Genomic DNA, 13979 nt, shown 5'->3' on the forward strand with positions numbered 1-13979 from the left:
TTGGTATATTTTGTAGGCAACACTGTAAGTAATGGAGCTTCAGGCATAGGTAAAAATGTCACAAGGGCCAAGAACTAAAAGAAATTGGCTGGTACAGAGGACACCCACCTTGTTTACCACTAGAAAGAATAATGAGAGTGAGGTGAAGAACTGGAGAAATGTTCCACACTTATGCAATCTGAAAAGACTCAGTCACAGTTGGAACAGGTTGAGCTCCAAGGAGGAAAGACTGTCCAAGCAGAAAATAGCTGACGGACCTGAGAGACGCAGAGCTCACCACCAGATAGTACAGTCACCTTGTTTCCAACTTGAGATTTCCCTCCCTCAGCTCGTGATCCTATGTTTCAATTTACTGGGGCTGGGACTGGGCAGTCTGTTCCCTCAACAAGGTTGTTTGTCTCCGCATTTGTTGTAGTGTAACAATCTCCACCAAGGTTCAGAGCCAGATACCATGCCAACAAAAGCCGTCTTCAAAAGCCTCAGTTTTAAAAAGTCTCCCAACCCCACTCCAGCCGTATTATTAAATATAAACTTCAGAATTCATATAATGCATGCAACTTGGATTTGTAGATACATATGCATCTGTTTTCTCAATCCTACAGAGCTATAAAAATCCTTAAGGGCAGAAACTGTGTACTGCAACTTTGCGTGCCACAGGGGGTTGCATTTTTATAAGCTTGTCTACGAAAACAAAAATCCAACGCACAAAATAATGGTAAATAAGAATTTGTTGAATGAATGCATTCTAATACTAACACGTTTTCATTCTCTTCATTTTTCCCTTACCCTTATGAGACAATTCTTATACTGAAACCAATTTTCTCTTAGAAAATTAAATTACTGAAACATACCTAGGTTCTTCCAACAGCGCTTTCACTTAAAGTAACTAACTAAAAGACACATCTTGAGCCTGGTCTGATGACACATAGCTGCAGGCAAAGGAAGCAAATGTAAATGTGCCTTTCTGACTTGTCTACTTGAATAAGAATACAGTGTGAAGTTAGAGGAATTTTGTGGGTCTTAAGGTAAGTTGGGTTGTTTAACTCCACATGCTAAATGCTGGGGAAGAAGGGGCAAAACTCAAAATGATAGGCTCTGTCAGGGTGCGTTTTAGATTGTATTGTGTAGGTCATAGAGCAGTCACATTTGCTTTTGAAAAGATTTTTGTTTGTGGCAGGATGTGTAGGGAGCCTAAAATGGCTTCAATTTCAGTATCTCACTGCCACATTGCTACCATTAAACCTGTGTATTCTTCTAAATCAATGGTCTGATTTTTCTTTAAGCTACATGTGGGGGAGGGGATGCAGTGAGAGGGTCTGGCTTGCTCGATAGGTAGACCATAAGGGCCTTGGTCTCATAGTAACCTGCCTGCTTCTGCCTCCCAAGTGTTGGGATTAAAGGCATGTGCCACCAGGCCAGGGCCTCAATTTTAAGTAACTGTTTAAAAGGTTAATTTTCCCTTTTGATTAGACTTTCAGCTTAGGGAATGCAGACTGTTGTTGAAGCACTTTTAAATACAATTAGCTCTTTCAACAACCCAAGCAAAGCACATCTCAAAAAAACAAAACAAAACAAAACAAAAACAAACAAACAAAAAACCAAGCTGCAGAGACCTGCATTCTTCTTAGTTCCAGTAACAATTACCAGCCCTAGGCACTCTGTTTTAACCAGAATTATTTCTAGGCATCTTATTCTTTACTTTCTCCAAACATTTAGGTCTCAGATTCTGACACTAGAAAACAAATAGAATATTCTCAGAACAGAACGCTGCTACTTAAACACTGTCTGAGATAGGCTGCACTTTGGGGGGTGGGGTGGGGTGGGGTGGGGTGGGCGGGGCCGTTCGGGACAGGGTTTCTTTTGTAGCCCTGGCTGTCCTGGACTCGCTTTGTAGACCAGGCTGGCCTCGAACTCACAAAGATCGGTCTTCTCTTGCTTCCTGAGTGCTGGGATTAAAGGTGTGTGCCACCAAGGAAGTACTTCTGAGGGGGGGCGGGGATAAAATAAAAAATTAAGGAGACATCTCAAGTTTCAGTAATGTAGATAACAAATGGTTTTGTTTTCTGTATAATCTTAAATATCACCTTTGAATTACAAATCCAGTAAGCCCTCATTTGATTCTTGGTCCGGGGGAGGGCTCTTTTAGAAGGTAGGCGGCCTGCAGGCGCGTCCTGCTCTTTCAGGTCCCAGATTTATTGCTACTCTCCACCTGCGGGAGGCGCGCAGTTCTGGCACCCTTCTAAAACCAGACCACAGTTCAGCTTTGGCGGGAAGTTCTCAAGACCAAAAACGTTCCTACTCTTTTTGCGATCTTTAAATGGGTGCTCTTGTCACTTCAGCCTCACCCTCTTGCCAACTGGAAAAGATCAGAGCTTCTGGCTCAGTCTTGTCTCAAAAGGGCCCGCCACTCCGCGCGAAGAAGAGGGGGGGGGATGTTGGAGATCGGAAAAAAAAATACCCAACTGTTTGAGCTTTCGATTGTCGTTATAACATAAAAGGGTGAAAAGGCAAGAAAACTGGATTTCCTGCTGGTCACGTTGGAGCACTAGGCGTCTCCTAAGTGCGTGGACTCCGGCACCCCAGAGGCAGTCAAAGCCGGCAGCATACGAGGGCTTCGGGCAAGTTCGCAGGCCACGCCTTCCGAACCTGCCACCTCCCCTCATTGGCCTGACAGTCTGTCACTCCAACCTGGCTCCCACTTCGACTAACCATTCACGTAGTTTGGTTGCGTCTTGGCGTGTTTAATGTTGCCAATAACGAGAGATTTTTTTTAGGGGGAGGGGGGAACGCGAGTACATATCGTGCTGCAATTAGTTCATTGAAAACTCAGTCGCTCGCGGAGCGGTCAGGCGGAGACTGCTCTCGGCTTTTTTCCCTCCTGCCTAAGGATCTCCTGCGGAGAGCTGCAACAATGCCCAAAAGAAAGGTAAGTGAAATGGGAAGATAGACGGGTGATTAGCTGCCGAAATACATATTTCCTATGGCAGAGATTTCTATCTTTTTGAAAGAGCATTTTGGCTTCTAGTTTGATTTTGTGATGTTCTGAATGGAAGGCGAGGGAAAGGTAGTAAGCGTCTGTGTTTGGTTTCAGAAGGTCTCGTATGCAACTGGTAGTTCACTTTTGGCTTGTTTTGTTTAAGGGAGAGAATCGTTTGAGAGGTGTCTCCATGCTGAATTACAAACAGCCATAGCGCTGTGCTGTCGCTTCCTACCCCACCCCCCTTCCTCCGCTTACCCTATTGGAGAACTCTTCTCCCAACCACACTTCCAGCGCCAGCTTCCTCCTCTACCTCCAGCTTTTCTCTGGGAACCGTCCCGTTTGGAGGAAAGAAAGCCCTGGCTTTCTGTTGTTTTTGCCTTTGTTCTTTCCGTTTTCTTTTTTCCCTTTTCCCCCTCTTCCCTCCTCCACTTCTTGTCATGCCAGATGGCTATGCAATGGTAATCCTGTGCCATTAGGCGGCGCAGACTTCAAACTGTCCTAGAGAAGGGAGAGATTCACCGCTGTAATTAGAAACTTTAGATCTGAGAGATTTGGCACTCTCGGAACTCTCTAGTTAAAGGTGGAAAGGTGATTAGAGAGCCGCATCCGACAAACTACTGCCAGCTTAGGATGGTGGGGCGACGTGGGATTTGTTCACTTTAGACCTGGGGAGTTGATCTGAGCTACCAAGGGCTACAGGTCCTCTGTAACCCTTCACTTCAAAATTCCTGTCTCCGCACAGATAGGAAGTTGACGCTCAGTGTTCTCGTGTGTGTGTGTGTGTGTGTGTGTGTGTGTGTGTGTGTGTGTGTGTGTGTGTGTGTGTGTTTTCTTCCCGACTGTCTTACAACTAAAATGGAATGCTGTTTCATTGCTTGGTGAACTCGTAAAACACCCTGTTAATGTAAAAGCCTTATGATTGTTGTTATATTCTTGTGAATCCGTCCGCCTTCCGTATTCCTAGAACATAGAAACGAGGCTGAAATTCCTCAGCGCCTGGAGCTGTATGAATCGTTGAAATAATAGCCTGGTAATTCCCAGGGTAAAGGGCTACTCGGATACTGAAAGCAATTGTTTCTAATCAGCCCCCCCCCCCCCCAACCCTCTTCCCCGAGGCTCCCGCCGGACTCTTTTTGGCTCCTGCAATGGATCTTGCTATTTTGCAGAGCTGACACCAACCTTGTAGCAGGTAGTGGCGGGAAGTTTTAAAATCCGCCTCCTCCTTCTCCGAACAAAATGTTGACGTTAGAACAAAGACGTTCTTCGTTGAAAGTATGGTGGATTTGTTGTTGTATGCAGAACTTGAGGAAGAAAATAGTCCATTATCAGTAGAGCTGGTCAGATAGACACAATTGCATGGCAAACATAAGGCAAGAAAGGGAAATTGCAAGAAGCTCCGCCTTCGTTCGTCCCGCCCCAACCCTTGTTTTGGCTTTAACATTAGAGCAGGTGGACTTCAAAATGAAAATTGTTTGTTTTTCAGAGACATTATTTATACAAAAAGGGTATACTGCTCTTTGTAAACAGATCTTGAGCATGAACTTGCATTTTGGTGAATGTTTCATGGTACTAAACTGGCAGATGTAGAATAGCAGCTAGAAAACAACACGTGGCTGCTGGAGCGGGAACTAAGGAAAAAAGTCACAAATGTCTCAAGTTGTAATTATAATCCATCGGTGACATTTTCTGCTCCACTTGTTTATATTGATGACCCTATTTCTTTCTTTTCTTTTATTTTTATTTCTCCCTTTACATAGGCTGCAGGTGATGCGAGTCAGGAGGTGAGTGTCTTTAGTTTGTGAGTTTCTCTAGAAAAAATATGCAACTATTTGAGAAAGTAAAGACACATAACTAGACAATAATAAAATGCTCATAGTTAATATTCATAGCCAATGAGTACCAATGTTGTGTGTGCCAGTGCTCTCAAAACTACACAAATAAAAAATGGCAGACTTTTTTTTTAATTTAAGACCCTACCATGCTTATTATGCTAAAAATCCAGAGAGCAACTTCTTGGGCTCAAATTCGGTTTTGTCATTTGCTGAGCAGAAACGTATATTTTCATTTTTAAATATGTTCCTTAGCAATAGTCACTTTGCTGATTTAGCTCAGTGAAAGAAGCTTGTAATGGGATTTTATTCCCTTTAGCATATGAAAGGTGTGTGTGTGGGGGGTGGAATCAGAAGTGTCTACTATGATATATCTTGGCAAAATTTATAATCACTTTCTTAATAGAAATATTTACACACAGTGTTATAACAATTATTTTCTCAGTAAAAATAATTGTAGATTTGTATATCCATAATACTTTTGACTATTTTTTTTCCAATTCCAGCCAAAGAGAAGATCAGCCCGACTGTCTGCTGTAAGTGGTCTTTGTAATATGATGCCCATGTATCATGGAATGTAGTTTTTAGGATTGGGGATGCCTACAAAATATTATGTTTAATACAAGGCTTATTTGGAAGGTTTATGGGAGAAACTTTACACATTAAAGAAAAGGGTTATTTTCCTAGTGCTTAGTTTAAATCATATTCATGGATTTCATTGTTAGTGCTCTTTCTTCAAATATGGTTTCTTCCTCATTTCTTATATAATGATGTTTTTTTGATGCAGATGCCTGTGCCCTTTACACCAGAGTTGAAACCTAAAAGAGCATCGACTTCAAGGGTAAATACTCAAATTATAAGGTTAAAGAAAATGTATTTTCAGTAAATTGTAAAAACACACACAACTGATCGTTTTGTTTTCTTCATAGCTTCCTTAAACAGAAACTATAACATATCATAGGGTACATAAAGGTCTATCGGGTGGTGAATGTTTGTATGTATTTTGTGATTGGTAGCTGTGTCTTAGCATTTTTATTTGGTAGTTACAACACAGTATTATAAATGTAAAATAAAAATGTTGGTGGGAAGACACCCACTAAATGTATATGCCTTTGAGATTTACCAATATTCCTGGGAAAACTAAGGCTGTTAACTGCAGTGACCCAATAGTGGATTATACTAATAGCAGTAACTAATATTTGATAATACATCAGGAAGAGCTTTCATTCATGATGCTTTAAATGGAGTCAACTGATTTTATATAGACTTCTGTGCTTGGATGTTATAGCTACTGACAAGGTGAAAGAGAAATGAAATCAACTGTTAATTGCTTTATACACACTTTTTTTCTAATAATTGGTCGAAAAATTTTTGGTTGAATTTTAAAAAAAATCAGAAAAGATTAAAGTTATAATCTTTGATGAGAGGAAGCCAGTAAACAGCGTTCCTCCATGGCTTCTGCTTCAGCACCTATCTCCAAGTCCCTGGCCTAATTTCCCTGGATGCTAGACTAAAAAGGAATCTTTTCCTCTCCCCACTTCAAAATAATCCCACAAGACTATTTGAATCCTTACCTGTCAGGGGAGATACCATGATCACGAAGGTGGTTGTCCCATTGCACTTCAGATGTGTTGACCCTGCAATTTCCCCAGATCTGGGGGACGTGACTGCACAATTTGTGGTAGTACTGGCTGTGTTAGTGCTTTCCCCTGGGGAAAAAAGGAATTTTTGAGATAATCTAATCTCATCATTTTGTGACAGCAAGCCGTGGTCATTCTTGTAAGATGCTTTTGATATTTTTATTTTAGAAATCTTAAATCTTAAATATTGTTTACTTATCTTAATCAGACAATTTATATTTTGGTGCCACACTAGCTGTTGAACTGTTCTTCTGCAAGTTGCATTGAGAGAGGGAGGACAGGGAAAAGGATAGGAGTAAACCATGATGGATATTACATAATCATGCCCTTTAAAAATGATTTCTCCTTCTCAGATCTGTTTCTCATTTTTAACAGAATAATAGCTTTTATGTACATTGCAGTTTATAATTTCTAACACAATTCCATATGCATTTTCTCAGTTTCTCAATGATGTCCCTGTGTTGTAAGTGGTGCTATAGTTTTATATATAAAAACACAATCTGAAAGAGATTAATGACTTTTCTCAAGATCACTCCACATAAGTGAAAGATCTAGGATTCAAACAGATTTTCTGGGATTTATTTTTTATTTTTTTATTTTTGGTTTTTCAAGACAGGGTTTCTCTGTGTTAGCCTTGGCTGTCCTCCACTCATTTTGTAGACCAGGCTGGCCTTGAACCCACATTGATCCTCCTGCCTCTGCCTCCCGAGTGCTGGGATTAAAGGGCCGCATATTCTGGCATCTTAAATAAATGATCTTCTTACTATATACACGTAAGCAAAGATCTTTCTTATAGTAAAACAAAAGAAGTTCAAAGAGCTGTACAGCTCACAGATAAGATTAAAATAGCTTCATCCTATGATGATCTCTTCCAAATGTGTCTAAATTGAAGTTCTAACATGACCTTTCTCTTAATTACTACCAATGAAGACTTCATAATGAATACAACCCTACTGCTAATGATTAGACTAGACAGCAATAAACTAACTTTTTGTAAGAGATCTTCAATTTATCAGTCTACCCTGATGCTGGGAATTGGACCTTGGTGGGGGTTAGTGAACACTAACTTGTTACTTCTCATTACACTCTGCATGAAAGCAGATTTAATTTCTACCATGGTAACAGGATTCATTTGTATTGCTGCTTTAGAAGTAATACTGAGTTATATGTTAACTTTATTGCTATCAGATTTATATGTAGTATGTTAAAGCTCTCCTTAAATTATTTTATCAGCTGCTAATGTAACTTTAGCTATTTAGTCAGCATAGGAGCTAAATTCTGTATTTTTATTATTTTTGTGTTGCTGAGCAGAAAGTGAAGACCACAACTGTTGTGGTGGAGGAAAACAAAGATGCAGGTGCCATAATGATTCCTGAAACCAAGCCAGACAATGTTAAAGAAGAATGCAACATGGAAAATGCTGAAAATGGAGAAGCCAAAATTATTGAGGTACCTTGAAATGTTATATTTTCTTGGAAGGTTTGTGAAATGCAAATGAAAGCAATCTCATTTGACTTTTAATTTAAAAATATATAGTAAATGAATAGTGGTTCTGTGGTATAATTGTATCCCAGTAGAAAATGAATGAAAAATATGAGTTTTGCAGGTAGTAATAGCAGAAGCAATTGTTTAGAATTACGGTTGTTTTAACAATGCCAATAAGTATGATTTACTACAAATATAATTCTCTTATTAAATATAGGCCACACTTTAATTCCTTTTGTCAACATATAGACTATTTGTAAATTCTTTCCCCAGAAAATGGCACTTTTATTTTCCTCTATAGATGGTAAAACTATTGTCGAACTTCTCTTTTACATGAGAACAAGGTCTCATTTAACCCAGAATGGCCTCAAACTCATAGTCAAGAATGACCTGGAATTTTCCCCTTGCCTCTACCTCCTAAGTGTTATAATTATGAGTTTGCACTACCACACACACATAATTTATGCCAGGCTGTTGATCCCACTCAGAGCTTCATGCATTCAAACACTATCAACGGAGTTACATGGCCAGCCATGTATCATTTTTAATGAGTTTTGCTTTATATATTTAATGTATACTATACTTTTAGGTATTCTAGTAAAATGCCTAAAGTGAAGTATCAAATCAAACATGGTCATGTATGTAAAATATAAGTAATACAGGATTTTCAAGTAATTTTTTTAAAACACATATGTGCTTGAAGGCAGAGGGGGGTGTATCTATATGATTTCAAGGCCTGCCTGGTCAACATAGTGAGTTCCAGGACAGCCAGAGCTACATTATGAGACCCTGTCTGGAAAAAAAACACCAAAAAAAGCACAAATGTAAACTGTGCTTGGTGGTACATACCTGTTATTTAAGTGTCTTAGAGTTTTATTGCTGTGAAGAGACACTATAGCCATGGCAAATCATATAAAAGAAAATATTTAATTGGAGCTTGCTTACACTTCCTGAGGTTTAGTCCATTATCATCACGGTGAGAAGTAAGGCAGCCAGGAAGAGAAGTGACACTGAGCCTGGCTTGGGGTTCTGTAACCTCAAAGCCCACCCCTAGTGGCCACCACAAGGCCACACCCACTCCAAAAAGGCCTAGTCCTTCTCAAGTAGTGCAATTCCCAGATGACTAAACATTTAATATATGAACCTATGGCAGCCATTCTTATTCAAACCAGCACAGACCATATTTGGTGGGTGGAGTTACTGTGAGTTCAAAGCCAATCTCAGTTGTGTAGCAAGACCTTGTCTCAAAAGAAAAAGAAAATAGCATTATTTTCCCAGGATTTTATCTTCACATGTTTTATTGAGAATTTATGACATAGAATAAATAAATAAACATCCTTTGTTTATTTACTTTGTTTCATCATAGTTGTAATGAAACTTATTTATATAGACAAGCTTTACTGAATTTATGGTTGCAGTCATCTATTTATGGTGCTTTGTATCAAGATACTATACTTGTACATTGTTTAGAATATTTTCCTTATATCATGGGTTTCCATAGGAAAACCACTCTTTGGAAAATAAATAGAAATAGACTTTCCATGAAACATGTATAATCAATCTAATCTAAACATGAGAGAGAAAATAGGTCTACATTTACTACTTTCCCCCCTCATTATATCTAGGCACCTATTCCTAAAATGGAAGCTGAAGAAGTAAAAGAAGAGATGAATGAAGATACAGAAGAAGATGGAGGAGACAAGAAAGAAGCAGTGGCAGCAGAAGAAAAAGATGATGAGCTAGAAGAAAGCATTCAAAATATAGAGAAAGATGAAGATGGAAAAGAGGGCAAAGATGAAAGTGAGGAGGTGGAATGTGGAAAAAGGGAAGACATCCTAGAAGAGAAAACAGGTGCAGCAGAAAGCAAAGATGGAAAAGAAGACATAGATGATGAAAAGAAAGGAGACAATGAAAAAGAAGGAGAAGATGACAAAGAAGAAGGAGATGAGAAAAAGGAAGAGGAGAAAGATGAAAATATTAAAGCTGAGGAGGAAGGAAAAGAACAGGAAGGGGAAAAAGAAGAGGAAGATGGAAAATGCAAAGAAGAAAATAAGGAAGATGGAAAGGAAGGTCAGTGTGAGGAAGATGGAAAAGAGGAGCAAGAAAAAGAAAAAGAGGTTGCTGGTGAAGGAAATGATGCAGACAAGGTGGAGGCTGGAAATGAAGCTGGAAACGAAGATTTCAAACAAGATGGAGAGAAAGAGGAGTCTCTGAATATTGTCTAAAACTGCCCTATGTAAGATCGTAATTTGGTAACGTGTACCTTCCTGTTGTAATGTTAATAGAGATAAATATTTTTATCAGATATTTTATAAACAGTGCTTTTCTTTAGCATCATTCAATCTTGGAACATCATACAAGTTATTAGTTGCAAAATACCCAACATGACACCTTTATACATTTTGTGATTATAGTAGTGCAAAATATAAAATGTATACTTGCAACTTTGTGAATTTCACCATGTGTAAGTTATGTATTAAATCTTTGAGTTTCAATTTTATTCTTATACGTGATAATTTTGCAAAGTAGGAGAATTCCAAAAGAAAGAGTTTGGTACAACTTTGCTGTAGTTCCCTAGGTTGCTTTTATAAAGAAGGTCAACTATTTTCAGGTAATGTTAAGAGTTGGAATTGCCATTACCAAATATAACTGTATTAGTAGCTTGGAAAAAAATATAAAACTTTAATTTCATTTTTCAAAATTTGAATGTTTATTTCAGGAGGGCAGTTTTGATTATATGTGTATGCACAAAGTTCTGGTGGATTTATCATAATAAAACAGTTCCACAAAGATGATTATGGTTTGTGATATTTCAAAAACTGTTGTTTATTGCAATATTATTATCTTTGATTTTTCTCCCATCTGATGTTCAGAAAAGCATTTGAGGTTTTTTTTTTTCACTGAAATACAATTAATATAAGCATAAAACTTGATGTTTTAATCATCTCAAAATATGCAGTCCATTGACTTAGGAATGCTTGTTAGTTCATTCATTTTTATATCTTAAGGATATTTCATTCAGTCAAAGCAAATTTAATTTTTCATAAGTGTTTATATGGCTTCTTAATTTTGTATCAGTTACAAATCTGCAGTGAACACTCCTTTGTTTTTGTGTTACAATGTGATCAGTGATGTCCTTTTCATGTAGCAGGTTTTTTTGTCTTTGTTTTTTTTTTTTTTTTTTTTGATGAAGATCAGGGCATCTGATTCTCTTGTAACTTATGTGCTGAAGCACATTACTAAAGTACTATGCTTTTTTAAATAAAGATTTAACAGTTAGGTAGAAGCAGGCGGCAGAGGCAGGTGGATAGCTGTGAGTTCAAGGCCAGCCTGGTCTACAAAGCAAGACCAGGACAGCAAAGGCTACACTGAGAGAAAAATGAGTTAGGTAGAGGCAGAAGAATCAAGAGTTCAATTGACAGAAAACATACAGCCAGAACATCCCACACAGAAGTTGTCTTGTTTTGGTTTTGTTGTTGTTGTTGTGGTTGTTTCTGTTTTCAAGAAAGGGTTTCTCTGTGTAACAGCTCTGACTGTCCTGGACTTACTTTATAGACCAGGCTGGCTTCAAACTCCCAGAGATCTGCCTGCCTCTGCCTCCTGAGTGCTGGGATTAAAGGCGTCGCCATCACGTCCAGCCGAAGTTATTGTCTTAATCCTCTCTGTTGTCAATGGTCAGAGTCACACTCCCAGTTTTCTCTCTATAAGGGCATCCGAGGTGATTTGACAGAATTGTACGTAAGTTTTCTTTTCATGTGAAACCCTATCCTCTACACAAAGTAGCTAGATTCACCTCAGAGCTTTAAGTGTGTAAACGTTTACCTAATAAGAACAAGGTATAAAACAGCAGAGCTGTTCCCCCATACTATTTTACTAATGGAAACTTTCTTCCATAGGTCTTATTTTGTTTATGGCTCTCATATTCTCTACACCATAAAAATTTTGTTTTGCATATTTTTTTCTAAGTCTCAATAGTAGCAAAGTGGAAAAGGAGTAGAGTAGCAGGAGGGCTAGCTGGTTGACAGAAGAAGAATCATTGGAGATGAAGGAAAACATGATCCAAATCTGCAGTAAAATGGTCTTATCTAAGGATGTAGAGAAATAACCAGAGTATAAGAAAACATTCTATATGGCTCCCTATGGAGAAAAATTGTTCACGAGGACCACTTAATATTTCCTTAGTAATAGGGAGGCACCTTTGTTTATCTCACCAGCAGCACACGGTTTTGGTAACATGCTGATAGAGCAAAGTGATTTGATAGTATATAGTGCTGAAATTTTATCTAAAATTTTGTAGCGTGACTTTAAAGTTTTCCCCACAAACCAGTATGATATAGGATAAGAAAAGAATACACACCGTAGTCAAAGTTTTCATAGAGGAATAAAGAAATTGAAATATACTGCCCATACTCTAGAAAATGGCCCCATACCTATGGTCATATGGGCAGTACTAATTAGATTCAGTGGAGCATATATAAAGAGGGCATACATAAAGTTGGGAGGAGGAAGGTATGGGGGGGTGCAACCTGGCAGTATTATAAGGGTGCATATGATCAAAATACATTGTATGTATCTATGAATTGGTCAAAAGTAACAAATATTGTATATGTAGGTAATCAATAAAATAAATTTAACAAAATTACCCTGCACCCTGTAAATAGAGATATTAAATTAATGTTATCTCCCTATGACCAAATACCTAAAAGGAACAAGTTAGTAGAGAAAGGATTTCTTTGGCCTACAGTTCAGAGGAGGTAGTCCATCTGGATGGGGAAGCCATTGCGACTAAAATGGAGTGGTTTGTGTCTGTGGGAACTTGCTGGACGCCTTGCTCACATGGTACCACCAGTAAGCAGAAAGCTCAGGTCTAAGGGGCACAGGCTACAACCCTCAGGGACTGCCTTCCATAACCTACTTCCTTCAGTTAGGTTCTACCTCATAGAGGTTCCACAATGTCAACAAACAGGACAATCCTCTCAGTGTTAAATACTCAAACCCATGGCTCTTTTAGGGACATTTTTTTCCCATTAAAACAGCCGGGCGTGGTGGCGCACGCCTTTAATCTCAGCACTCAGGAGGCAGAGGCAGGTGGATCCCTGTGAGTTCGAGGCCAGCCTGGTCTATAAAGTGAGTCCAGGACAGCCAAGGTTACACAGAGAGACTCTGTCTTGAAAAACCAAAAAACAAAAAAACAAAAACAAAAACAAAAAACAAAAAAAACATAACAGTAAATAATTTTTTGAGACAGGTTTTCTCTGTGTAGCCTTGGCTTTCCTGGACTTGCCTTGTAGACCAGCCTGGCCTAGAACTCACAGTGATCCACCTGCCTTTGCCTCCCAAGTGCTGGGATAAAAGGCGTGTGCCACCATGCCCAGCCTAACAGTAAATAATTTCTAATGCAATGTATCAAAATAAATTGGAAAAAAGGAACGATTATACATAATTTTAGGAGTGTGCTTGCTACATTATGTAAAATATGTGTATTTGTTTGACCAAGTATATAAATACAACCTACTGAGTTGTATTTTTTGTTGTTTGTTGCTTCAAGGCTGAGCACTTTGTATTGGGTAGCCAATTATCAAAAGGAGACCATGAGAGAAAACCATAGCTGGACACAATGCCACCAAAGGATGTGGGGAGCTCAGGCTCAATAGATAAATTATCAGTCCTTTGAAATTTTCATAGTTAGGAAGACATAAACAGGACACAAATAAAGTATGCCATAACTGGAGTCTAATATTATAGACTATAGTATAATGAGTATTAATGATTTTCTGTGACAGCAAAGATAAATTTGAGAAAAAAAACAGGTTTTTATCATCTTCAAATAGTAATATTTTTTTCTTAAAAGAATTAAAAATTTGACGGTGTTAATGAAGCACTTTTGCAAAAAAAAAAAAAAAAAAAAAAAAAGAAGCTAGGCCACGTTTTGGGTCAAAGTTTTTGTGGGTGCGTTTATGTTCCCCTCCCTCTACTAGTAGTCTTATCTTGTTAGAGGGTGTCCTTTTTATGCTCTATGGCCTCTGCTACTAGGAGTCTCAACCA

At 38.5% G+C, this 13979-nt stretch overlaps 1 protein-coding gene across 1 annotated transcript; it reads left to right on the forward strand.

The window, feature by feature from the left end:
- Nucleotides 1-2729: 2729 nt before the first annotated feature.
- On the forward strand, nucleotides 2730-10729 carry HMGN5 (high mobility group nucleosome binding domain 5). The gene is made up of 6 exons (XM_084790430.1): nucleotides 2730-2926; nucleotides 4738-4761; nucleotides 5316-5345; nucleotides 5597-5650; nucleotides 7761-7898; nucleotides 9560-10729. The coding sequence occupies exons 1-6, from the start codon at nucleotides 2912-2914 to the stop codon at nucleotides 10157-10159; spliced, it is 861 nt and encodes a 286-aa protein (XP_084646556.1). The 5' UTR covers nucleotides 2730-2911; the 3' UTR covers nucleotides 10160-10729.
- Nucleotides 10730-13979: the final 3250 nt, after the last annotated feature.

Source organism: Acomys minous (assembly GCF_964271855.1).
Source record: "Acomys minous genome assembly, chromosome: 7".
Classification (NCBI taxonomy): Eukaryota; Metazoa; Chordata; class Mammalia; order Rodentia; family Muridae; genus Acomys; species Acomys minous.

Coding starts and splice junctions, on each gene's coding strand:
- HMGN5 (XM_084790430.1), top strand. Junction 5,651..7,760: donor AAAGAGCATCGACTTCAAGG/GTAAATACTCAA, acceptor GTTGCTGAGCAG/AAAGTGAAGACCACAACTGT. Junction 7,899..9,559: donor GAGAAGCCAAAATTATTGAG/GTACCTTGAAAT, acceptor CATTATATCTAG/GCACCTATTCCTAAAATGGA.